Below are 27,934 nucleotides of genomic sequence, written 5' to 3' on the forward strand. Positions count from 1 at the left end.
TCAGAGTTTTTCCCTATATAAATCTATTTAAATTATAGAAATAAACAAAGGGCCATAACTCACTCATAAATTGTTGAACCTGTCTGATTTTCAGGGGGACACAACTAGGGTATCAATACATCATTCTGACAAAGTTTGGTCAAAATCCCCCCAGTAGTTTCTGAGGACATGGGATAACGAGAAATTGTTAACGGACGGACAGACCACGGACGAAGATGGTGGGCTAAAAATCTAGGGGGTAAAATACCCTTTAACCTAAAATCTTATCTGGAGCTCTGCACATAAGGCTTGACTACAGTACACCTAGCTGACTATACTGTCTCATATTGTTTCAATTTATACAACGCCTCACCAAGACCACACCTTAGGTGATCTGGCCTTTTTTCTCGAAAAAAGCAAAATGCTATTCGACACAAATATGATAATACATCATATATGTAAAATATCTGGTTTGTAATTTATGATTTGGCTCTATTATCACAAAAACGAAGCGTGAAAAAAGTATGAAATCAACAAAAATGGCAGTTTCTGACCTCATATGCCTAATCTGAGGGTATCTAATGCTTTTTATGATAACTCAACTGTAATGAAGTAACGGATATCAAAATCATTTGCTTCAAATCCTGCTTACGGGGACATAATTGACAAAAATCATCGGGAATGGGGTTGTGCAACCCCCATTCCCGAATGTTTTTTTGCCAATCTTTCCCCCAAAAGCAACATTTCATTCAAGTTTATATTCATGACTGTTTTACACGTGTTTGATCATAAGAAGCGTCACATTTCCAGAAAGAAGGCACAAGAGTTAGAAAATTTGCATTTCTCATGATTCAATACTTTTTTTGACAGATCGAGCCAGCAGAGTTTTCGTGATATCAGGGCCAATTCTTCAATTAATAATTTGGTATTTCAAACATATGATCTTTATTCATTTTTGTGTCGAATAGCATTTTGCTTTTTTTCGAAAGCACTAGTAAATGTGTCATTATTTACAAAAACAAAAACCTACCTACCTCGATTTTGTATATATTGATGCGCAACACCAGCACCAGAAGTCGCGCAACCCATTTTAAGCGTATTCCCAGTGGGAATTGCATTGCGCGTTTACCACCCGTGTTGAAGAGTTTTATATTTATAGCTCTGGTGGCTCCTATATGCAAAGTTTTAACAATTTTGGAAGAAGACCACACAAGGATTATCCAGGCCAACTTTCATTAACTTCTGCTATAGAGGAGATGTCCTTTGAGGAAAAGTGTGGACAGCCGCACGCCAGATGGTGAGTGATAACAATAGCTCACCCAGAGCACTTTGTGCTCAGATGAGCTAATAAAAAATGTAAGAAACCAAATACAATTACAAAGGGAGACGATTCAGTATAAACAGGAGCTGTCCATAAGCCAGCTCAACTATTCGAACTGTTGTCCGAGAAGCAGGTATATTATCCTTAATGTTAAAATATCTACAGAGTTTCAATCTAGTATCTGCATTACTTCTGGAGAAAGTTACTTGCGTGTAAAACTTCGACCAGAAGTTTTTAGTCCAAAGGGGAAATAGTTTTGCAAAATACATGTCAGAGTTATGGGACTTGATACTATAACCTAGTTCTATAAACCCAAAGAAACGTGTGAAGTTTCAAATCCATATCTTCATTAGTTTTGGAGATAGTAACTGCAAACATGCAAAACTTAAACCAGGATAGGGGGCATAATTTGCCGAAAATACATGTCAGAGTTGTGGGACTTGATCCTGTGAGGTTTGTTATTGACCTAGAAAAAGGAAAAATAAGTTTCAAAGATATATGCCTTTAAATGATAGCTACATGTACTTGCATGCAAAACTTTAACCAAGGTGTGATACCAATGCCAGGGTGAGTAAAATAGCTAAAAATGGTGGCTACTTATAAATGTTATGGAACACAGGATATAATTTACTCTGGAGTTCATGTAACTTAAACTGAAGTACAAAGTACTTACCCATTGGATTGGTTTAATAAAACCTCTTGGTTCCTTAAGACACTCAAGATTAAAGCCACTGAAAATCTGAAAACAAAAAAAAAATACATTTTTCACACAGAATAAGAACAAGAGGGCCATGATGGCCCTATATCGCTCACCTGAGTACCATTGCTCCTAATGATAAGATCAAGTTTTGACATATAGATCACATAGGCATACACTTTAAATATCATCAGGATAAATATTTTCTTGTAACAGTCCCTTTTGACCCATAGGTCACTAGTCAGGACGAATCTCCAAACCAAGTTTGAGGGTCCTAGACTCAAATGCTGCATTTTTGTACGAGCATGACTATTCCTTACCCTGGAAGACATAAATAACATTTCTAACCAATCTCATTAGATGCTGCTGAGATATATTGATTTACATAAAATAAAGGGAGGTATCTTTCAATGTTCATTTAGGGGCCATAACTCTAAAACCTATGATTGGATCTAACAGGTTAGGGTTAGGGTTAGAGTTTATTTGCAAGTTTGTATCAAATTAAACCATAAATGAAGTCTCTATATGGCTGCAAAAGCCGAAATAGCAAAATTTGGCCCTTTAAGGGACCATAACTCTGGAACCCATAATGGGATCTGGCCAGTTTTCAAAAGGAACCAAGATATTATGCCAATACAAGTTGTGTGCATATTTGATAAAAGCTGATTGCAAGATGTGGTCTCTATCGTGTTCATAAGCCAAAAATAGCAAATTTTGGCCCTTTAAGGGGCCATAACTCTCTAACCCATGATGGGATCTGGCCAGTTTTCGAAAGAAACCGAGATATTAGGCCAATACAAGTTGTGTGCAAGATTGATTGAAGTTGATTGCAAAATGTGGTCTCTATCGTGTTCACAAGCAAAAAATAGCAAATTTTGGCCCTTTAAGGGGCAATAACTCTAGAACCCAAGATGGGATCTGGCCAGTTTTCAAAAGGAACCGAGATATTATGCCAATACAACTTCTGTGCAAGTTTGATTAAAGCTGATTGCAAAATATGGTCTCTATCGTATTCACAAGCAAAAATTAGCAAACAGTCCCTTTTGACCCATAGGTCACTAGTCAGGACGAATCTCCAAACCAAGTTTGAGGGTCCTAGACTCAAATGCTGCATTTTTGTACGAGCATGACTATTCCTTACCCTGGAAGACATAAATAACATTTCTAACCAATCTCATTAGATGCTGCTGAGATATATTGATTTACATAAAATAAAGGGAGGTAATTTGTCATAAATTCAGTCAAAAGTTATCTACCCTGATTGTCCGAGTCCATCTGATGGCATAAATAAAATTTCAAATTAGTATCTTTATTGGTAACTGAGATACACCTATTTTAATTTGAAACAAAGGGAGCTAATTTGATATAAAATCAGTCCATAGTTATCTATCCTGATTGTCTCAGTCCAACTTATGACTATAATGAAATTTCAAATGAGTCCTATAAATACTTACCGAGATAAATCAATTTTTTATTAAAATCAGGGGAGGTAATAATATATTGGTATATGCATGTAGAAGCCTTTACAACAATATAAAAGAAAAGTATTCATATTGATAAACGTTCAATCAAGAGTTATCTAACATGACTATTTCTTACCATGGAATACATAAATAACGTTTCAAACCAGTCTCATAAGAAGCTGTTAAGGTATATTCATTTACATAAAAAATAAAGGGAGGCAATTTGTCATAAATTCAGTCAATATGTATCTACATTGAATGTCCAAGTCCATGTGATGGCATAAATGAAATTTCAGATCAGTATTTTCATTAGTTATGGAGATATACCTATTTTAATTTGAAATAAAGGGAGGTAATTTGAAATAAAATCAGTCCATAGTTATCAACCCTGATTGTCTCAGTCCAACTAATGACAATAATGAAATTTCAAATAAGTCCTATAAGTACTTACTGATATAAATCAATTTTGATTAAAATCAGAGGAGGTATTCAGATATAAAATACGTGCATAGTGTCTAGGTCAACCTGATGACATACATTAAGTTTCAAAACCAATACCATCAATAGTTCCAGAGATATTACAATCTCATGGATAAGCACTGACCTTGACCTCAATGTTTGACCTTGACCTTCAAGCAACGAGAACTGATATCTTAATGTGATTAAAATTGTGTGCATGATTTTCTAAAGTTGAATGCAAAATGCGGCACCTATCATGTTCACAAGGTAAAAATTAACATATTTTGGCACTTTCAATGTTCATTTAGGGGCCATAACTCTAAAACCTATGATTGGATCTAACAGGTTAGGGTTAGGGTTAGAGTTTATTTGCAAGTTTGTATCAAATTAAACCATAAATGAAGTCTCTATATGGCTGCAAAAGCCGAAATAGCAAAATTTGGCCCTTTAAGGGACCATAACTCTGGAACCCATAATGGGATCTGGCCAGTTTTCAAAAGGAACCAAGATATTATGCCAATACAAGTTGTGTGCATATTTGATAAAAGCTGATTGCAAGATGTGGTCTCTATCGTGTTCATAAGCCAAAAATAGCAAATTTTGGCCCTTTAAGGGGCCATAACTCTCTAACCCATGATGGGATCTGGCCAGTTTTCGAAAGAAACCGAGATATTAGGCCAATACAAGTTGTGTGCAAGATTGATTGAAGTTGATTGCAAAATGTGGTCTCTATCGTGTTCACAAGCAAAAAATAGCAAATTTTGGCCCTTTAAGGGGCAATAACTCTAGAACCCAAGATGGGATCTGGCCAGTTTTCAAAAGGAACCGAGATATTATGCCAATACAACTTCTGTGCAAGTTTGATTAAAGCTGATTGCAAAATATGGTCTCTATCGTATTCACAAGCAAAAATTAGCAAATTTTGGCCCTTTAAGGGGCCATAACTCTGCAACCCATGATGGGATCTGGCCAGTTTTCAAAAGGAACTGAGATGTTAAGCCAATACAACTTCTGTGCAAGTCTGATTAAAGTGGATTGCAAAATGTGGTCTCTATTGTGTTCACAAGAAATTGTGAACGGAGGACGGACAGACGGTTGATCATAAAAGCTCACCTTGTCACTACGTGTCAGGTGAGTTAAAAAGAAATAATTTATCACATACTTGCTAGACTAAGGTTAGTAACCAGAAGCAATTGCTAGCCTAACAGCTATCATTAACTACTTGATTTCAAAGGTTTATTCTTGAATCTTTAACTAGACTGTCATTATGACACGTTGATTATTACAGCATTTGCTAAACCTTCGTTCAACGCAGTACGATGGTTTACGTAGGAGATGCATTTCTTACTTTTAACATTTCAGTTAACTATAATTATGATACATATTATGCTATTGCTAGTTACATCCATCTGCCAAAATCATTTCCGAAATATTCCTGAAATATTAAAGAAATGCCAATATTTGGGCATTTTCAAAGTGGAAAAGGGGGATAATTTTGTAAAAACAGAATGGAGAGGGAACCTGCTGATTGACTGACTTACAATCATAACAATCCGTTTCAGAGTTATCATGTAATATCTTCATTTAAAAAGATGAATTTTACCAAATTTTCTATATCAAACAAGAGTGCCAGAATGTCACAATATATGCCCGTCATAGCAATTCTTTACACTAGCACCTGTATTTGCATATGGAATTTTTTGGGCCAATTATAAAATAAGTTATAATAGAAGTTATTTATAGTAACAATAAACAGAAAAAACTCCTAAAAATAATAATAATAATTCTATATGATATAAGTCCATACAAAACTCCTTACCAGATACAGATAGGTAAAAATACACCTAAAATTGGATTAACATGCACGTTGTACCACAGAAAGTGTTTTTTTCCTACGGCCAGTAATAAAGAAGTTACAATATAAGCTATTTAAAGCAACAACAAAGCGTAGGGTAAGTAATTCTAAAAGCAAGGGTGCCTCATGGTGGTGAACATTTGTGCCAAGTTACATCAAAATCCCCCCCCCCCCCCCATGCATGAAGAAGAAATGCTCCGGAAAAAGTCATTCTTTAATTTGACCTTTGACATCTAAGTGTGACCTTGACCTTGGGACCTGATTCTTATGTGTGACACTCAGTCTCATGATGTTGAACATTTGTGCCAAGTTACATCAAAATCCCTCCATGTATGAAGAAGAAATGCTCCGGACAAAGTTTGTGGACCACGTCCACCCTTCCGGGGCGATCCCATTATACGTCCCATCTTTCAGAAGGGCATATAAAAAGTGGATTAATTTGGTCAAAACAAAAGGCAGCATTATGGGACTTTGTGTATAAAGTAACATTATTACCTCAAGTGTATGTAAGAGATTTCTATCAAATGCATGAATAGGTTTCAGAAATATTGAAAGAACTGTCCACTTTTGGAAATTTAAAACAAATCATCCAAATATCAAGGCTGCATCTTAAAAAAACAAAAAGTAGGTCAGTAGGTCAAGGTCACAGTCAAGTGACCCCTAATCACTTGGGTTCATCAGGTAATTATAATTAACAGTCTAGGAAATATGATCTGATATTTTTTTATTATATAGTATTAGTATTTTTTCCTATATTAACTCATATAACAAGTGACCCCCGCGGTGGGACCTCTTTTCACCCCAGGGGCATAATTTGAACAATCTTGTTAGAGATCCACTAGGAAATGCTACATACCAAATATCAAAAGCCTAGGCATTGAACTTTCAGATAAGAAGATTTTTTTAAAAAAATCTCCTATATAAGACTATGTAAAATTTGTGACCCCCGTGGTGGGGCCTCTTTTCACCCCAGGAGAACAATTTGAACAATCTTCATAGAGGACCATTAGATGATGTCACATTCAAAATATCAAGGCTCTACGCACTGCGATTTTTGACAAGATTTTTAAAGTTTTCCCTTTTGGTTGCCATGGCAACTGGAGTTCTGTGTGGAATCAAATTCTTTGAACAATTTTGAAAGGGAGGCACCAAAGGATCATTCCTGTGAAGTTTGGTGTAATTCTGCCCAGTGGTTTTCAAGAAGAAGATTTTTTTTAGAAAATGTTGACGAACAAAAATGAAATTAGTTTTGATTTTCAGTCCTGATTTTAACAACTTTTCAGCAAATATATTCCTCCAAACAATGATTTCGCGACGTAAATTTCCCCTCCAAAAGGGACCTGGTACCCTTCCCCAAATTTACAAAAAAAGGGCTGGCCTATACTTTCATAACTTGTTTCAGTTATCATAAAATATTATAAAGCCCTCCTTCGCCAATTCCTCATTTTGAATGAGACTAATGCAATTATTTCCTGAATCTTTGAACTTTTATCTTTCCAGCTATGCAGTAAATTTTTTTTACGCTAGGCTGATAAGGTTTTACGCAAAAGTTTTAAAGCTATAAAACTCTTAACATCACATTTATATGCTTATCAGGTCATGATCAGACTAAAAGAGAATTTGAGTTTGCTACTAATTACACTGTAAAGGTCACTTTGTGAGAACAGCAAAAAAGACGTTTTTTGAATAACTTACCTGAGTTAACTATATTTTTATAACTAATACAGGTTATAAAATGCTTGAAAAAGTAACTGAAATAGGTAACATAACTTAAAACAGTTACACCCCTGACTGTTGAACAGTCACAAAGGTCACCATGAGCCTTTGGCTCAGGTGAGATAAAAAGCAAAACAGTGTTATAAAACCTGTGCAATGTAAGTCAATTCTTAAGTGTGATGTTTCAATCTATTCCTTCAAGTGGTTACAGAAATTCGTACCAGCTTTCAACCAAAAAAAAATTACCAATTTGGGATGCCAATGCTAAACGGATGAGTCAAACCAATAGCTCTACCTATTCTTCGAATAGCTGAACTAAAAATCTATCTAAACATAGGTGATACAGGATGCAAAACTTTCGGATTACGGTAATCCCAGCCACTGCCAAAAAAAAAATATGATCGTTATCCTAGCCACTGCCAAAAAATATGGCCAACCACATTTAAGTTGTTGTTTTCTTTTGATTTCTGACAGCCAGTCGGGTAAAATAAGCTGATGATGGTAGGCTTCAATGCATTAAAGGAAACTGCACATGCACCATGATATACAGTCATATATCTTACTGAATGTTAAAGCACAGCGATGTTGCCTTTTATGTGTATCGAAATAGGAGAGTGGCCTGTTTGCACCTATTTTCGCGGTACTAAGGGAATAAATGAATAAAGGAAAGAAAAACAATATTATGTTGCTATCATTTCCTATTAACTTCGTAAACCTTTTCTTTTCCACTATTATTTCAAGCAGAAAACCATTTTTCTAGTCCTTGTTTACTTTTAAACCCAGTGCATGTGACTTTCACTTTCGCCAAGGGAGTTAATTCTTATTTCGTGGTACGGCATCCGACTTGATAAAGTGCTACCTGTGAAAGTGTAAAATGTATAGGACCCCTAAATTTTCAAAATAAATTTCGTGAGTAAGACATTAAAAATTATTGCAATGCAAAATTAACACAGTGGAAAGGAAATTCCATCAAATATATGGACAACACACAATTCATTACCGATTTTACTTCGTCAAATGATTGACGAGGGCATTGAAAAATAATTGACCTACGTTTACAAAAATAGGGTGTGAAACGTAATCAGCTTTCGAAGTAGGTCAAGTTTGTTTACTGTAGAGAGTGCTGCACATTGTTGTTCTCGCAAAAATCAAATACCGCGAGACCAGATGTAACACGAAAATAGCAGCAAGTGGTAGCCTGTTATGCTGTAGTTTCGATCCCCTTAACACTTCCTTCTGCGCATGCGCATTAACAAAGACATGTGCGTGGGTCAAAATTAGGTCAAAGTATATTTTGGGCATTCCTCCAAAGATATAAATAGCTTAAAACACAAAGAAATGTAAAATATATAAATTATGCATACATAAAACCAACCATGTCATTGGTCTGAATCAATAAAAAGCTTTCTTGTTAATTCGCACCCTCTGAATGCATATGTGTAGAAAGTCTTGTTCAGGGTTTTCCCGGACGCAGGTTTTCTGCTTTGAACTCGCATTTTTAGTGCCTCTGCATCCACTGGACCCGCAAAATCGGTCACAAAACTCCTCTGCACTGAAGCCTCTTTCGCGCAGATACCCATGTATAAATGCGCAGTTTTTTGACCCCCGGGACCACCCCCGAATCGTGGGTGTGCATTATACACTGGTATAGACGATTTTCCAACTTCAAAACAAGTTTTGTTACCTATGTTCGCCATTTTGGTAAAGGGAAACTACTCTCCGCTCTGTCACCGCTAAAATCTAAGATTGCCATTACGTTCCGTAAAAGATCGAATGGTTTATTTTCCTTTCAAACTAAATTTCATGTAAATTTAGAAGTATTTTGATGAAAGAAATATTAATAAATCACAAAAATTATGATACTAATTAAGGATCGAGTTTTATCTTTAACCGAGATCAAACTGAACAACATAACTGACCCGAGGTGACACGTTAATTGCCGGTAATTGCTGGCTATTTGATCGTAACAAAAAGACTATCACACCTTTTGTTATCGGTCTGAATTGGGAAGCTCATGTCATTTTGAAAAATACCATCCGAAATATTGAATCAGCTGCTATCTAAATTAAAAAGATACAAGTTCATTCGGTTTTAGGGTAAATTTTTATAGTAATAATGTCCATTTTCAAGATCAGTAATTTGTGGACCCCCAAAAATTATTAGGGACCCTTAAATTAGCAGCCATGGGAGTCCATGGACTCCCAAATAAAAACCCCGAGGGAAAACCCTGCTTGTTTAATGTGAATAAATTAGTTTTTTCCAAACAGTTCACTTTGTTCATTCCACCCTGAAGCCACTTGTATGTAGAATTGTAAAATAACGATGTACAAACTGGAAAGTGTAACTTTTTAAAAACACATGTCAACTGGATGATTAGTTTCTGGATGAAGAAATTAGTTTTAGGCACTGCAGCCTTATTTCGTTTGACCCTCTATAAGACACCAATTAGTTGGTTGAAAAATCAAAATACTGGCATTATGCAACAAAATGTATTATTAAATAAGATTCAAAGCAAATCAAGAAATCTAGAGTCAAAAGAGCAGGTGCGCGGACAATTGCATGACCCAACAACCCACGAATTGTCAGCCGCTCGCCTCATTTTGCATTAAAAATGGCGGACCAGTAAGTATGAATTTAACTGTAAAATACGGGGTTTTTGAAAGGGAAGCAACTACCGGCTGAAAAATCAATACACATCTACATCTACATCGTACGTCAAACTGTCAACATTGACCATGACTTGATGGTGCGCAAGAAAAGACAACAGTTAAGAAATAAGAAACATGAAGTAGAATATAATACAGTAAGAAAATAGAAACGGTCAAGGATGTGTTACAAAAAGTAAAGTAAGAAGATAAAAGCATGAGAAGTGCCTTCTAATACTTCCCACCTGAGTGACCAGTCCGGCTTGCATGGTGCTACCAGGACCCAAGGTCCCGCCAGCAGTGCTCCCTCGTCGTAGAGTACTGATGGAACTGGTTTTTATGTGCTGCTCTTGTTCTAGAGGTGACAGGTGTAAGATATGTGGAGGCTGGAATATCCACTAGGTCATGCACGATCTTATAAAGCATGATGAGCTGTGCCTTTTCTCTCCTTGTCTGGAGGGACTCCCACTGCAAGTGTTGTAGCATATCTGATACACTGCTGGTATTTCGATAGCGATTGGTGACAAATCGCGCTGCTCTGCGTTGAACCATTTCTACCTTATGGATCAAGTCCTTCTGGTATGGACTCCAGATTGAGCAGCAGTAGTCCAGATGTGAGCGGACCATGGCATTGTAGGCACTTGTCTTGGTGTCTTCTGTTGCTTTGTGCAAATTTCGTCTTAGGAAGCCCAGCATGTTGTTGACTTTCTTGGTGGTGCGATTAATGTGCTGCCTCCAAGCTAGTTTAGATTGTTAATCCAAGCCAAGGTATTTCGTGCTGCTGTCGACAGTAAGACCTACACCTTTCAGGTTGTATGCATGGGCTCTGGGAGTCTTTGACCTTGTGACTCTGAGAACACTACACTTCTGTGGGTGAAATTCCATACCCAACTTTTGTTCCCATGCAGCAAGAGAATTCAGGTCTTCTTGTAGTTGTGCTTGGTCCGCTACTGACTTGATGTGGCGATATAGGATGCTGTCCTCGGCAAACAACCGTATTCTGGATTTGACGCACTCAGGGAAGTCGTTGATAAAAATCAAGAAAAGTAAGGACCTAAGACAGATCCCTGAGGTACGCCACTGACGACTGGTACTGTGTCCAATGCCTGTCCTTCGACAAGTATCTTTTGGGTCCTCCCTGTGAGGAAAGCCTGAATCCACTTCTGGGTGTTTCCTGTAATGCCATAGTGTTCAACCTTCTTCAGTAAGCGTTGGTGTGGTACTCGGTCAAACGCTTTACTAAAGTCCAGGATAATCATATCAGTCTGTGTACGCTTGTCTAGTGCAGAGGCCAACTCATGGTACAATGTCAGTAGTTGAGTTTCGCAATTTCTGCGAGCTCGGAAGCCATGCTGGCAATCATGTAGTACTTGGTGATTATCTAGGTGTTTCAAGATGTTGCTTACAAAGACATGTTCTAATAGCTTGCAGCAGAGGCAGGTCAAGGAGACGGGTCTGTAATTGGCAGCATCATATCTAGTACCTTTTTTAAAAATAGCTGTGACGTTGGCATGACGCCAGTCATCTGGGCAGAGCCACTCTGTAACGAGGCGTTGAAAATCATGGTCAGGATAGGAGCAAGTTCTGCAGCACATTCTTTGAGGATATGACCAGTAGGCAGGGGTGTAAAATTCTTTTTCACACCACTCGCCCTGCAGGACTAGTAGCTAGTAAAATCTACTCGCCCTTAGTGGACAGTCACTCGCCCTAATAATTGACATTTTTAATACTGTCACGTTTTATGGAAGGAGTATTATATACAACAAGAAAATTTCAAACATAACACATAGCTCGTACACTACGTTTCCTTTTTATTATTCATTTTTGTTAGATCTACTCTTAAATTTCCTTTTCAAACCAGTCAGGGGTGTAAAATTCTTTTTCACACCACTCGCCCTGCAGGACTAGTAGCTAGTAAAATCTACTCGCCCTTAGTGGACAGTCACTCGCCCTAATAATTGACATTTTTAATACTGTCACGTTTTATGGAAGGAATATTATATACAACAAGAAAATTTCAAACATAACACATAGCTCGTACACTACGTTTCCTTTTTATTATTCATTTTTGTTAGATCTACTCTTAAATTTCCTTTTCAAACCAGACATTTTTCTTTCACTAATTTTGTCATCTCCACCATCAAATTGCTCTCCATAATAACTGCATCGATAGTAAAAAAAAAAAAAAAAATCACATTCTAACCCCTACCGTAGTTTCCCAAAGTGTCAGGAAAGTATTAAACATCAGTTATTTTCATTTTCTCAAGACTTATTTCACGAAAAATAATTATTTTGAAAAGTGTCCTAAAAATATGGACACAATAATCATCATACCGTACATCTACCCGTCTTGAAAGCGAAAAAAAAGTTGATGATCATCGGTAATTATTCTGTTGATAAACTAAGTAATTGGCCTGTTTTCATCATCAATTAACATCCTCTCAAAGAGCTAAAAGAAGTGTGTCGGTATGATGACATCTGAAGTGGAGATCAAAGCGGTATTGTTGCACGAGATTGTCATGGCATTACGTCATATTACAGTTTTCGCGCCATGTGACGTATTTGCCCTCAAGGAATTTACACTATCGTTTGAAAAGAATATTTTATAAAAAAAAAATACATGTACAAAGATTCATTTAAAACGTATTTAAAAACGCAACAACATCATTTTGTTTTATCTTAAAACCACATTTCTATTTACGTCCACGAGGTCACGTATCCTATTCCGCCGCACTAACAGAAACCTTTTTACCAAAAAAATCGTTTTACTCATGTATTTAAATTACTGCAGCTTTTTCATTATTTAAGAATTTTTAATTCTGTCTTTTGTTCTTTCTGGTCAAAAGTCCGAATTTTATGCCCAAAGTATGTATCACTTATTTTCTCTTAGAAAGAAATCAGTAATTAAGATCGCGCTGTTCGAAATTTAACAAATGATTATATGAAAATTCAACCGTTTTCATACAAATTTGCTTACATTTCCGTCAATATTTTATTTAAATCTTAGTAGAATTCAAATTGTATTACTTCTTAAGCGATGTTGAAAAACTGAAGCAATAACGTTAAAAAATGAATGCACTACGCGCGTTTTTTGTGTACGTGTTGATAAACAAAAGTAACGGAGATGTAAATTTGACAGGTCGCACGTGCTCTCGGAATGGAAAATTACCGGCATGACGTTTTGATATCTTTACGATTCGCGGGTATTCCAGTCAATCAAAGTAGCAACTGAACTATATCAAAGTTTGTTCACGTTTTTCGAGATGTAATTTCTGAATTTCATTAGAGCTACGACGTAAAAACCACTCGCCCGATCGGTCGAGTATACAGCGAGATCCACTCGTCCTATCCAGACTTTAACTCGCCAATGCGAGCGGGCGAGTGGAATTTTACACCCCTGGTAGGGCTGTCATTGATTGGGACTTAGGCGTATCAACGATACCGATATATCAGAAGACAAATATCGACGATACATCGATATATTGATTATTAAGTTAGATTAACGACCTATTTGTTCATATAATATTATATAACTTCCTGTAAATGCTATTTTAAGTTTTATTGCCTACTTTCCATATTTCTGTTTGATTGTGTTGTATTTGTATTTATGAAATAAAAGAAATACATAAAAATTAATAACATCTTTCATTTTTATTTTGCCTTCACTCTTTTTTTGCATTCATCCAAATTTACAACTTTGTGAACTTCAGTTGTTTTTTAGGGTCTGAGTGTTCATTTGGGTAGTTTTTTCTCCCTGTAAAATATCAATTTTGGAAAATGGGAATCGATAATCGATCGACAAAAAAAAAATCGTTGATACATCGATATCGTTTCTATCGATGACAGCCCTAACGACCAGGTATCTGGTCTGGACCCTATGCCTTCCATGGATTGGTGTTGCTAAGCAGCTTTTCAATCCCTTCTGTGGTGACCTTGATTTCTTCTATAGGTGGTATAGGTGTACCATCTGGACTGGGTACAGGGTTTTTTTTTTTCCTTTATAATAGGGGCCGTTTATAGGCCCCTTCCCTTCAGAAAATTTCTTTAAAATCATGCAGTTTTCCCCAAAAATTGACTTTACATCAGGTTTTTTATTCCCCTTTGCCCAAATACCGAGTTGTATTTTCCCCCAAATCAGAGGCCCGGGCCCCTTCCCCTCCTGGTAAAAAAAAACCCCTGGGGTATGTCTGTCTCATCCTCATGTGCGAAAACAGACATGTACTGACTAGACTCTACACACCTGCAAGAGTCCGGTTGCGTGGAAGAAAGTTTAGCGAAAATTAAATGGAAACTACAACGATTTAATGGCAAATAATCAGGAATTTAGATGAAATTATGGTCTTGTATATACTGTGGCAACCATTTGTTTGATGATTTATCTGCTTTTTGCGCATGCTGAGTGATAAATTCGCGTTTTACGCTTAGGTGAATCTTCGACGTATCGAATGTAACCGGTACTTGACTGATGTCATATGCGTCTTGTGCGTTATTTCGGAAAATGCTAAGGGATCGAAACCACAGGAAGGATCGAACTGACAAGAAGTAGGCATATATGGGATATGTAGCCACCGAATTTCACATGCAGTGTCTAATAATTTTCACATTTGTACTAGTATAGTGCAAAGATACAATGCGGAAATATTTGTTTCAAAATACATGTTCTGATTGCAAGTAATTCTAAGAACTTGATAAAATTAATTAAAAATATAACTGAGTCATAGACATAGTCACAACTTGTCACTATTGACAAATATCAATCCATACATTAAAGAAGGCCAAGCAATGCGATCCAATTTTCAAAATAACAGAAATTAAATATCAATTGAGGTATATACAGAATATTGTTGTATCAACGCCACACACTCGAGAAATAACAGAATGCTTTAATATTTTCCTATTTACCTGTCCGGTAGACGCCATTTTGGACCTTCTGAATTTCTTAACAACGATTGGTTAATCTAAAGGTATGGGCTACGTTTTTCTATGGTCGCATATTAGCGCAGATTTCAGCATATTCTATCTAGAGGGTCGTCTCATTATGGTAAGCCTAACCTGTTATATGAGAACAGTACTACTCATTTGGTTACCTTATATATGTATAAAGTGCTTTTGTTAAATCGTGATCTATATGTAACCCAATACTGTAAATATTTATTATTGGAAAGTTTGCCTTTTCCTTTTTAAAAATAAAAACATTCTACGTTCCCGCAAGGGGTTTGACGTCAACGGCAGATAGATAGATAGACATTCGAGTGGCAGAGTTATGGACCATACACGAAGTGTGACCATACACAAAGTGTGACGGGTGGAAGAATGGAAGAATGGCAGAATGCAGTCTATTTCTATGTCCGCCTTTTTTCTTTGAAAAAAAAGCGGGGAACAATAATATCACAACATAGATATAGTGAAAACTCCATAATTTCTTTGTATCTGCCAATATTATAATCATGAAAAAGTTCATACCCGCAAATGTAATCTTACCATATGTACAATACTTTCAAAAAGAATTAGAAAATGACCATTTTTATACATGCAATCACCATTATTGGTATATAATATGACAGGATAAAATTAAATCATTATATTTCATATATGCTGAATTTTCAATTTCAATAGATAAGTTGCATAAAGTGTACCCGTTTTCATGCTCTAATTTTGCGCATTGCGTTTTCGTTTTTAGACAAATATCCTTTACAATATTCTGAAGGCAGTAAAATAAAACTTTATGAAATGTCACTTTTCTGAAATACCAGATTTGAACAATGAACATTTTTCTTTACTTAAAAATGCCAAAAATAGATATAATTCTTAAAGTTATCACATATTTATTAAATAAAAGTTTGATGATAATACAATACACTGTTTCCTATACAGTTAGAAGGCAGACTGACTTTCCAACAACAATGATCCCTGTTTATTGGAACCATAATGTGAAGGTCATTAGCCTACAACTGTGCTAGTGTAATGAAGACAGAAATCCTTTGACCAACTGCCAATATCTAGGCCTTTTAACCAGTAGCCGATTTTCAAGAAATCTCTTAATCTACTTTAGGTTATAATTTAAGTAGCCACGTTGCCATTCGCTGCAGCTTGCCCATTGTTTTCTCGTTTAGGGCAAACCCATTATTTTAACTGGGGACCATACGCCGCTTTTCATGGAATAACACACCAGTGTAGCATTGAAGGTTCCATGTGCACCGCCATATGGACACATCTGCGGATGTCTCTAAATTGTTTTTTGTACTTTTAGCATGCGTAAATGTTGAGTTCTGCTCAACCCGAGGCTAGAGGGCATGGACGGTAGCATGCATTTCCACTATCGTCCATGAACAGGCTCAATCAAACCGAGCCTGCAACATTTTCGTTTTTGTTGTGTTGAGCGACCTGTGGAGTTTCCACTTTTTCTATTTTATCAGTAAAGATAATTTAGCATTTATAGGCTGAACACCACTAAATCCGGCTATTCTTTATTTCATATAAAACCCACTTACTTCATAACGGTTTTTCGACATTTTTCTAGCATATCAGATTTTCAGAGACTTATATTCCCATAAAGAACTATATCGTTACTTTAGAAAAACAAAAAGAAAAGGGGGTGTTAACTTTTATTTAAGAAAACTACAGTTCGTTAAATACAACCCGCTGAATTTTCTCCTTTTCGCTTCTTTCAATTTCTCTTTTCGAGACATTAAATTCTTACGCCGCCATTTTTACCTAGCATGTGATAGGAACATGCCAATTTCGAAAGAATGCAAAGTGATACATACTGAAACGCGATAGAGTAAAAGTAAACATGTTGCTCCCGAGAAAAGGCGCTAAAAAGGAAAAAAAGATTAGCACTATTTATATTTGGACTACTTGTGATACACATGCGAAGGCTTACATTTGTTTCGGTTGTGATCAGCCTATATAACGGTACTAAAGCCCAGGGCAGGTAGATTTTATCTTCTTCCTAAACTTTATAAAGCGGGAAGTCCTGACCGTCCAAACCAACAGAATGAATTTCATAATTCGTTGATACACGTCTCAAGAAGTAAGAAGGATAGGCACCTATGTAGAAGACACCACAGACAATTTTATATGAGAATAATAGACTCTCAGCAGGTCACTAATCGATGGATTTTAGGTCTTTGTACAGCAACATACCACATGATGGCGGTACTGTTGTAAGACAATAGAAGTTTTAAGAATCCCCCTATCGAAATGCAATTGGAATTGCTCACATTTGTTCAAATATGCAACAACTTTGTGTTTAATGACCAGCATTAGATTCAAGTGCAAATTACACCAAAAGGCACGAAAATGACACCGTTATACACTAACATGAGTTGTTTGGAAAGACAATTACTTTCGACAGTAACATTTTAGCCATATCTTTGTTTGCACTATAAAGACGATGTAGAGCTTCAAAGGACTCTTGGTCGGGAAGCTCTCCAAACATTCCTTTGCCATACAACATTCATGACCATACAACTTCCATCCGTATATAAAATTCACTAGTGATGTTACAAATGAAAAGCAAGTTTCTGGATACAGTATCAAAACTAGAAGGTAATAATACTGTTGTAGACGTGTGCTAAAAAAAACAAAGATAAATATCAAACACCCGCCGGAAATATACCAATATCTTTTCACCACAACCTGTCATCCAAAACACTGTAGCAAAACATTACCTACAGTCAGGCATCGCGAATCCGTCTAATTTGCTCAGACACAGAAACGTTTGAGAAAGTAAAAGAGGAGTAATCAGAACAACTTCAAGAAGGGACTATTTTCGAATCTACCTATAATACTCTCGCAGTTTCTTGTAATGCAAGAGAATTTACAGTTATCCGCGCAATTGTAAATAGAAACTGACGACCGAGTTACCACAGAGACTCGGCAAAATGGTCCCAAAGAAACCCCTTATGGCCGGTCAAAGTCAATTCAGCCGCAGACACAATCAGTATAGAACAGCCAGGTCCTTGCGGCAGCCTAAATGACAAGCATGCGTTACCATGTCAAACACTAGGGCATTCTTATCCTCCAATGGAGCATGTTTTGCTGTAAAATTAATACAGACCGGTCTTTTGGTCGTCTATGACCGTAACGTCACGATATGCTCTGGACATTTGCTGTTTCATAAAGCTATTATTACGAGAGGAAATGAAACAAGTAGTACGATAATAACCAACAAACTAAACGAACTGCAAACGATTTTACGCACTAAAGTGTGACGTTTACTGGTTTACATCGGACAACACAATTTTGGTCATTCGGACGGTCATTGTTTTAGAGAGTTCATCAGACACTAAAGACGTTTTTAATGACAAAATATACAGTATTCTTTACAGTAGAACGTATTCTTTTAACTGACGGATCAAATCGTTTTCTGTAATATAGAATTTGAGTAAACTCTAGACTTCAGAAAATATCAAGAAAATTCGGCAGTTAAAAAAATAAAGAGTCGTGTGCTTGATTTTTGCCAGACTATTTAAAAAAATAAACCTCACAAAAGTTTTTATAATGCAAGTCTGTGGGAAAATCACAATTTTGATAATATTTTAAAGAGTAGAAATTTTCTACAAAGTGGATTTTAATGAAACTTCTCAAAGTCGTTAATAAACTTATGGTCTATAATATGATGAAATAAAATGTATATGTCCATGTGCTTGTTGTTTTTGTTATTTTGTTGTTGTTGTTGTTTTTTTTTTGTTTTTTTTCTTTAAATATTTGTCCATGATGAAAGAGATCCGCAATTATCAAGCTGATTTTAAGAGAATATCTGGACTCATTTAACGTGTCAAATGTTTTAATATCATAGTTTATCTTTAAATAGATCTACAGTAAAATAGAGAAAAGTGAAAACTTCACAGGTCGCTCAACACAACAAAAACAAAAATGTTGCATGCTCGGTTTGATTGAGCCTGTTCATAGACGGTAGTGGAAATGCATGCTACCGTCCACGCCCTCTAGCCCCGGTTTGAGCAGAACTCTACATTTACACATGCTAAAAGTACAAAAAGCAATTTAGAGACATCCGCAGATGTATTTAAACGGCGGTGAACATGGAACCTTCAATGATACACGTGTTGAGGCGTGTAATTCCATGAAGAGCGCCGTTTGGTCCTCAGATAAAGTAAAGGGTTTGCCCCAAACGAGAAAACAATGGGCAGAACTAAACAAACTGGAATTTAGGAAGGGGATCTGAGGTTATGGAGCCTGCGTATCACAGGAACTGTCAAAAGACAAAATTAAAAAGCAGGCACCATATCCAAGGGGTGATTAAACAATACCAAAGGCTATGAAAGCGGGAGTATTGGAACCACCCAGGCCGAAATGGTCATGTTGAGAAACTAAACAGTACCAATAACACGACATATAAGTCGTGCTGAACGATCTGAGAAGATCGAAATATAACAGCCCTGATTGAATGTACGGGGAGACTTTTTACGGCCGCCACACGGCACAAACAACGCTGCTGTGATAATAAAATAGAGAAAAGTGGACTAACATTGCCGTTTTAATAAATTTACTCGTGGGTTGCCATTAATTCATAAAATTATTTTCATATCCGTTTGCCGAGTCTAGGCTTTATTCCACGTTATTCGGATAACTGACGTTATGCCATTACTTCCGGTTTATCAAACGTTCAGAAGTACCATAAGGAAAACGTATTTTAAGAATCGCAACAGTGACTGACCAGTCCGGCTAACTAAGTACATTACCATCAAGAATTTAAATCAGATAGCACTGCAAAGTCCTGCGAGACTTTAGCTCTCTCTCTTATTTGAAAACAGAAAAAATGGAAACTTAACATCAAAAATGAAAATGTTGCAGGCTGTGTTTGATTAAGGCTGTTCGTGGACGGTAGTGAAAATGCATGCTACCGCCCACGCCCTTTGGCCGCACGTTGAGCAAAATTCAACATTTAAATATGTTACAAATACCAAAAAAAAACCACAACAACTTAGAGACATCCGTAGATGTATTCTTACGACAGTGCACATGGAACCTTTAATGACTTGCTTTCTAGCTTGCTGGTTGGTCGTGGTAGTTTAAACTTCACTTGGAAATACCGACGTTGGTATTATTGGAGGACTATGAACGTCTATCAGTGTGGGAAAATTCCCGTTCGGAAAGTAAACCACTTCGTTCTTTCCTACTTCCTAAAGGGGAAACTTGGTACTAAATATAGTAATTTGGTTCCCGTTCGGGAAGTAAAATCATCATTATCTGATTTGGGAAGTAGAGAAAACCCATAAATTGATTTTCCGAACGGGAAGTTTTCCCTACTGTCTAAGGGTAAGTTTCGAGTAGAAGGTGCTACGGCGGCGACAAATAGGAGCTGAAACAGTCTCCAGTAACACGATCACAGGAGAAACAGGTGATTTTGTGAAAGGTTCGCACTTTTGGATAGTTCAACGCTTTTAAAAACTAATTATGTTCATAAAACTGTTGCATATCTTCTTTTCGATACACCTACAATAATTTCACGTGCTGAAATTTCAAATAACAAGGTTAAACGTAGTTTTCAGCAATTGTTTATCTTTATTTCTTTACAAATAGAATTCAATTTAAAGTGGGACAACTTTCTGCTAATATTTTAAGTTGCAAGGGACAGAACGGTAAAACGTCAATTTGGAATCCAAAGTAGGCCTGACTTTACTAAAGGAAGCGATGTGGGGCCATTTGGTCGTGTAATGGTGGACAGGTTTTTGAACTTGGCGTGGCCACAGAGGTCTAAATTAAAGCTGGTTTTATTGTTTAAATTTTATTGTTGGTGTATTTTTGGCATTTTGCTACGAAAAACTGGGACAGAAGATAGTATCTAGGGAAGTTGACATCACTTTTAGTATGAGTAGTATTACCAGGTCACCGCAGTGTGATTTTTATGTGATTTTACAGTAAGCAAACGTGAGAAGAGAAATCACTCTTAGAATATACATGACCCCTACTTTTCTCTTCATCTTACGTCAGTTTTATGATAATTCTTCCAAACGAGGTCAGGATTGGTTCTCTGAAATGGGTTAAGATATATTTGGAAGCCATTTAAAAATTTATAGAATATTTAGGGAATAATATTTAGGCGTATGTGACCACTAAGGATGATTGCTGGTAAAAATGCTTTCCGTTTACCACATATTTCTACGATTTGCTGATATACTACTAAACCTTGAGAACAAGCTGAAGAGCAAGTTTACATTTCAAGTAGTTCTTTCTGATTATCTAACATAAGACCATTTCTATATTGTAATTTGGAAACCGTAAAAGAAACCGTTGTAACTTCAACTTAAATAATGTTCTCTTTTATAACCATGTACGCCTGATTTTTCTTGTGGTAATGACTTTCAGGTTGCGGAAGACTTCTAAACGCTCGAAATACTCGTACATTCCATCTACTTACTACCCACAAATTGATTCAGAAAAAGAAATTAATTACACCATAGATGTAAATAATCCCAGGAAAGTAACACATACAGTAAACAAAACATCTTGTATTCAAAATGGAATAAGCAAATCTTATTTGGAGTAGGATATTCTATTTGGATTCAGTATATTTTGCAGACGATTCTGAAAAAGAAAACGGATAATCATGGTCTTGCTCCATTAAAATCTAAGGGCAAAACTTATATCAAACCAGCTGAAAAAGCCGCCATACTAAACAAACAATTCCAATCTGTCTTTTCACAGCCAAAAACTATTAGTCTTAAACAAATGTGTGAAATGAATTAATTTGAAAATGGACATTGCCAAGTAAACGATTGAATGGACGACATTAAAATTTCTGAGGATGGTGTAATAAAATTATCAAAGAATCTAAACCCTAACAAAGCCACTAGTCCTGAAAAGCTTTTACCCAGACTGCTAAAAGAGTTATGTTTAAAGAAAGCTCCTTTTCTAACTAAAGTATTCAATGCCTTTCTAATAGTGGTACTGTGTCTGAGGAATGGAGAATTGCCATCGTCTCTCCTGTGTACAAAAAGGGTCCGAAGTTCAAAGCTAGCAACTATAGATCAATTTCTTGACATGCATTGCCTCTAAATTAATGGAGCACGTTCTCTTTTCAAACATCATGAGTCACCTCGATGTTAAAAATGTTCTTATCCCTTTTCAACATGGTTTCCGCTCCAAACCTAGCTGTGAGACACAACTCCTTTCTTTCAGTCAAGAGATCTTTGATAATTTAGAAGCCGGAAAACAAACCGATTTGATTGTCATGGACTTCAGTCTTCGACCATCAACTTCTTCTATATAAATTTATGACCTTGGAATTAACAAAAATGTTATCTCTTGGATTAGATCTTTTCTAAAATAATCAAAACAGTAGTCGTAGAGGGCTCTCATTTAGATTCAGTACCATTCATATCTGTGATTGCCCAATGTTCTATCCTGGGTCCCGAACTTTTTCTCTGCTATATGAAAAATCTTCCCAGGTCATTTAAAGTAGAGTCCGGTTCTTTGCCGATGACATCATAGTACATTGTATATCTAGCAACTGACACTTATACAGACACTCTGTAACTGGAGGGGATTACTTTTATTTACACTGTCCCGTCTTTGGAACATGCTGGGGGTAAGAGTGAGGTTGGGTGCGCACCACAAACCGGTTTAAGCTCCCCAGTGGTGTTTTTGCCACTGACCGTTCCAAGGCGGTGCCCCACTGTGTTCCTTTGTTTGTTCGTTTTGTCCTCTTGTGTAGGCTTTGTGTGTGCGCGTGTATGTGTGTGTGTTCCTTTGTTTGTTCGTTTTGTCCTCGTGTGTTGGCTTTGTGTGTGTGCGCGTGTATGTGTATGTGTGTGTGTGTTTGCGGTGTGCACGTCTGCGTGCTGTAGGTTTCGTTTTGGGGAGGCTGCGATTTTGGTACGTGGCATTCCCTGTTTGATATTTGTCTTTGTTTTTCAAAATGATTGAACAAAATTAGAACAATGGATATTCCAGTGGCCAATGGAATTTAATCCTGAAAAAATGTGAGATCCTCAGGATTAAAGAAACATACTGTCCACTTTCCATATAAATTACATGAAACTGAACTTAAATTTGCAAAACAAAAGTATGCAAAGTACTCTGAAGTAACAATTAGTTAAGACTTGAGCTGGAAGAAAAACACATAGAAACTAAGTCATCTCAAGCTAAAAGCAAATTAAGATTTATTAAAATAAATATCAAAAGTAACAGCATAAACAACAAAGAAAAAGCCTATAAAACTTATGAAAGACCACAACTTAGATATTGTAACGCAGTCAGGCCCCCATGGAAAAAGTTTATCAAATGAACTAGAAAGTGTGCGAAGAGCCGCCGTAAAAATAAACACTTAAAGACTACTCCCATTACAGCAGTATAACATCAGTGCTAGAAGAAATCAAATTGTCTGCACTAGAACAGCGCAGTAACCAGTCATCTCAAATCAAGCTACAACATAAGAATTGTATATGTAGATCATAGACATCTCATACCATCCAAAAATTTAAATTATATAATCGCATACTCGGGAACTAATTACCATATCAGCTCTTTCTTTTTCTGTGCAATCAGACAATGGAATGACCTGCTATACCATCAAGGCCAGTGACAGTCTACAATGTGTCACTGCCAGCCTAATTTCCTATACGTATTAAAAACCGTAAAGCATGCCTTTATTGGCCGGGTTTGCGAAGAAAAAAATGGCTTGTAGATTAGCGCTGTCCGGACGGATGGGCGGGCGGATGGATGGGATAATGAGTCTCATGTTAACCTATTTGTTCACTCAATGTCCGGACAAGTATTTCACCTAGGACCTTGAAACTTCATAGGTATGTTGGTCTTGATGTGTAAATAACCTCTATTGATTTTGGGGTCACTGGATCAAAGGTCAAGGTCACAGGAACCTGAAACTTGAATATGGTTTCCGCTCAATATCTGGACAAGTATTTCACCTAGGACCTTGAAACTTCATACATATGTTGGTATTGATGTGTATTTGACCCCTATTGATTTCGGGGTCAAAGATCAAGGTCACAGGGATATAAACTATGAAAATGGTGTTTTTCTTACTTTTGTTTTTTACACTAATTTATTTCTTTAATTTCATTTTCTACATGTCCATTTCTTTTTTCCCCTTTTTCCTTCAATAGTGCTTATAAATTTGGGGGTTATTTATTTTATGCCTTTATTAGAACTTTAACTCATTATCACCTACTTCGGAAAACCAGACCAAACGCCGTCAGGCTTTTGCTGCTTGTTTTCAATATCTTATATTTTAACAATGTATTGTAATATAGTCTGTTTAATACTGTCCCGATCTCCTAACCTTTGTAAGAAATTGATTTTTGAAAATATTCCTGTAGAAGTAGCCGTAGAATTATTTGATGGAACTGTTTCACTAACTGATTTTTAGAAGTGCAATCATTTGGAGAACATACACATCGTTTTTCATAGCACTGCCCTGTCTTAATGGCTTAATGTGTACAATCTACGTCCACGTAAAGGGGTTCGACAGAAATTGAAAGATAGACTGATATGTGTATTCAGCTAAGATCATGACTGATGTCCAGATCACTGCGTCTTATGTCTATCTGGCTAATTAAGTCAATGGTGAACTCTCATATTTACACACATTTGGTCAACATACGAAACTAGGCGAAACAGTTTTTATGTTTCCATCCATCCAGTCATCTTGACGGGTTAAATCAATTTGCAGGAAAGTAATTGTAAAATTGCAGTATGAGTCAGTTTCCGGCATATAACAACCATGAAATATAAATCTTCAACCTAATATCTATTCTATCCATTCTCTATTATTTTCATATGTATGAAGACTTTTTTTAATCAAAACGAATCTTATGTCTTTCCTACCAATAAATTTTACACTATTTTAGAGTCTTATATTGCCCCCATATTCGATATTATTCCGCATACTTGCACTAATTTCATTAACGCTTGATAGTAAAATTTGTGTATTGAATAGCCGAGGAAAAGAATGGAATAACTGTTGGAATAAATGCCATTCTATTTTAAGGACAGTTTCCATTTGGCGACAGTGTTTAGCTGATAAACTTGTAATTTTAAGAACTTGCTATATTCACATGATTTTATGGAATATGTCACCAAGTTTTCAGTTCGATATGACATGATAAGTCGTCGTGTTATTGATTGAAGATGAATGTCTTAGGACACATACAACATATTGAAGTATTTTTCAAACAGAAAATAAATGATCAATACATATTATTGAGTTGTTGGTAATCACATAAAAAAATACGTTTCTTCCTTTCTTGTTTGTGTTTTACAAGTTTCTTCTAGTTTCAACTGGATATTTTACACTTTAACAGTTTAAGGTCAATATTGTACTTATTTTCCAAGATGAGAACAGCCCATAAATGTAGGAGAGAGTATGGAGTGCATTGTTTTATTAATCTGTAGGTTTGTTTGCCTGAAAAAGAACGGGTGACTAACCTTTCTTAGCAGACTTGTCAGTGTAAGCTTAAAGAATGAGCAAGCATTCTTCAGCCACTCCACCATCGTTAAATGGAGATGTTGTTCATAAAGACAAAAAGGAGGAGATGGCTGATTCACCAAAATTACAACAGAGAGGCCACAAGTCTAAAGGGAAGCGAACATCAGTAGAAATGGGTCAGAGGTCAAGTCATCGACAAAACACGACTCACAGACCTGAAAGATCATCACATTCACCGGAAAGTAGTGTTATTAGAACTAATATAGCTAATTCTAGGTTTAAGATTTCAAAAGTTGTTAGTGGACGTGATAGGCGTAGCATATCAGAAAATACACCCCTCAAGGTACATGTAGATGGAAAGGACAAGTTATCAGGAAAGAAAAATTCACACTGTTTACCTAGTCGAATTCCAGTTGGTTCTGGAGGTTCTGATAAGAATGAACGTGCAATAGAGATTAGTAAGCGGATAAGGTCTTACAGTCTTCCAGCTGAAACTTTGGAGGAGGATTCAGATCAAGCAGAGACTAGAAAGTTGGATAATAATCTAGAAGAAATGAAAAAAGATGGTCAGTCTTGGACAGCACTGCCTTTAAAGGAATCAGATGGGACTGAACCAGTTGTGAATCAGCTTTCAGTAAATCCTAATCAGATTGAGAATAGTGTTTCCAGTGATCAAAAACCAGAAAAATGTGATAAAATAAATACTGATTCAAGTAAAGAAAGATCAGACATTAAAGCCAAAAATAAATTGAAAAAGTCTGTTACCATTGATGACACGACCACTGTAGTTGAAATTAGAGACAGTGATTCAGCTATTATTGGTTCAGTGTCTGAAATTAAGTTGATCAAATCAGATAATGACCCTAGTTCTGAAATAGAAAATAAAGATTGTAGTACTACTAAAACAGATTCTGGTATTGGATCCCAAACTTTAGAAGTTGAAAATAAAAAGGAAGTCCCTGATCATGCGGATAATTTTGTGAAAACTGGTCCCCCTAAAGAAGAGAAGAAAAAGGAGGAAAAATCATCAGTTGAAAAGAAAGATGGTGAAAGTAGTGAAAAGAAAGAAAATGAGGATGATAAAAAAGATGCTAATGCTGAAAAGAAAGATGAAGTAGAGGAGAAGGCAGTGGCCCAATCAGAAAATGGAAGATTCTTCAAATTTGATATTGAAATAGGAAGAGGATCTTTTAAAACAGTGTACAAAGGTCTGGATACAGACACAGGTGTAGCTGTTGCTTGGTGTGAGCTGCAGGTAAATATCAAATTATTTTTATGATATTGATAATTTTTAGCTGGACTATACGGAGTAATGATATGGAGAACTATCCTATGCACCCCGGCGTCGGCGTCTTTCCGCGTCCCCACATTGGTTAAAGTTTTTATGCAATTTCTCTTTTTTCTCCTTATCTCTGTAATAAATTGATGGATTTGCTTTAAACTTAAAATAGTTAATCCTCATCATCACCCACATCATCTGGCACAAGGGCCATAACTCTCACACCAACATTTCATGAATTATCCCCACTTTTTACTTAGAATTTCTGGTTAAAGTTTTGGTACACTTTCACTCTATATATATATATAGATCTCAGTTATTATGCCCCTCTTCGAAGAAGGAGGGGTATATTGTTTTGCAGATGTCTGTTGGTTGGTCGGTCTGTACATGGTTCGCACAGGCCATGAAAAGTCCTTGCTTGAAATTGATGCCTACTCCATGAAAACTACTTGAATTTTGTAACAGTCAGAAACTACTTGAAAACTACTTGAATTTAGGAAAAAACGTACAAAAGATGGCAAATAGTCCTTAAATTCATCGGGTGCAGAGTGAAAACGGACAAACATTATGAATGGACCAAAATAAACTAAAAAAACGACGAAAAAAACAACCGTTACCGCCATTAGGTCCTGCCACGGAGTCGGCGATAGTACGGTACTGTACTTTACAGGTTTTATGCTCTTTCAAGTAATTTTCACACTGTGTAATTTATCCGCGATGCGTTGAAGGTCATTTTTGGTTATTTCATGTCTCAGCAACAGTGACATTGCGCCCATTTTAGTCCTTGAAAATGGAGGAAAACTACTTGAAAACTCCTTGAATTTTTTTTGGCAAGGTCTGTATGAACCATGTCTGTATGTAGACCTATCCGTTTCCAGATGATAACTCAAGAACGCTTGGGCCTAGGATCATAAAAGTTGATAGGAAGGTTGGTCATCACCTGCAGATGACCCCTATTGATTTTGAAATCTGTATGTCAAAGGTCAAGGTCACAGTGACCCTGAACAGTTAAACGGTTTCCGGATGATAACTCAAGTACGCTTGAGCCTAGAATCATGAAAGTTGATAGGGAGGTTGGTCATGACCAGCATATGACCCCTATTGA

General features: G+C 36.5%; 2 protein-coding genes across 4 annotated transcripts in view; one reads left to right on the forward strand and one right to left on the reverse strand.

Annotated features, from left to right (window-relative positions):
• The window catches only part of LOC123529825 (synaptophysin-like), a 68,526-nt gene extending 53,414 nt beyond the window's left edge, over positions 1–15,112 (reverse strand). Inside the window, exons 1-2 of the mRNA XM_045310363.2 lie at positions 15,038–15,112; positions 1,974–2,039 (exon numbers count right to left, since the gene is read on the reverse strand). Of these exons, the coding sequence (XP_045166298.1) occupies positions 1,974–2,039; positions 15,038–15,055 (84 nt within the window). The 5' untranslated portion in view covers positions 15,056–15,112. The remainder of the gene's footprint in view (positions 1–1,973; positions 2,040–15,037) is intronic.
• A 9,823-nt stretch (positions 15,113–24,935) lies between these two features.
• Positions 24,936–27,934, forward strand: part of LOC123530517 (serine/threonine-protein kinase WNK1-like) — a 76,157-nt gene continuing 73,158 nt past the window's right edge. Inside the window, exon 1 of one of the 3 annotated variants that reach the window (XM_053521176.1) lies at positions 24,936–26,805. In XM_053521176.1, coding sequence (XP_053377151.1) covers positions 25,585–26,805 — 1,221 coding nt within the window. In that variant the 5' untranslated portion in view covers positions 24,936–25,584. The remainder of the gene's footprint in view (positions 26,806–27,934) is intronic. The other 2 variants (XM_053521177.1, XM_053521178.1) reach the window with 2 other exon arrangements.

This window comes from Mercenaria mercenaria, chromosome 13 (assembly GCF_021730395.1).
Source record: "Mercenaria mercenaria strain notata chromosome 13, MADL_Memer_1, whole genome shotgun sequence".
NCBI classification, from domain to species: Eukaryota; Metazoa; Mollusca; class Bivalvia; order Venerida; family Veneridae; genus Mercenaria; species Mercenaria mercenaria.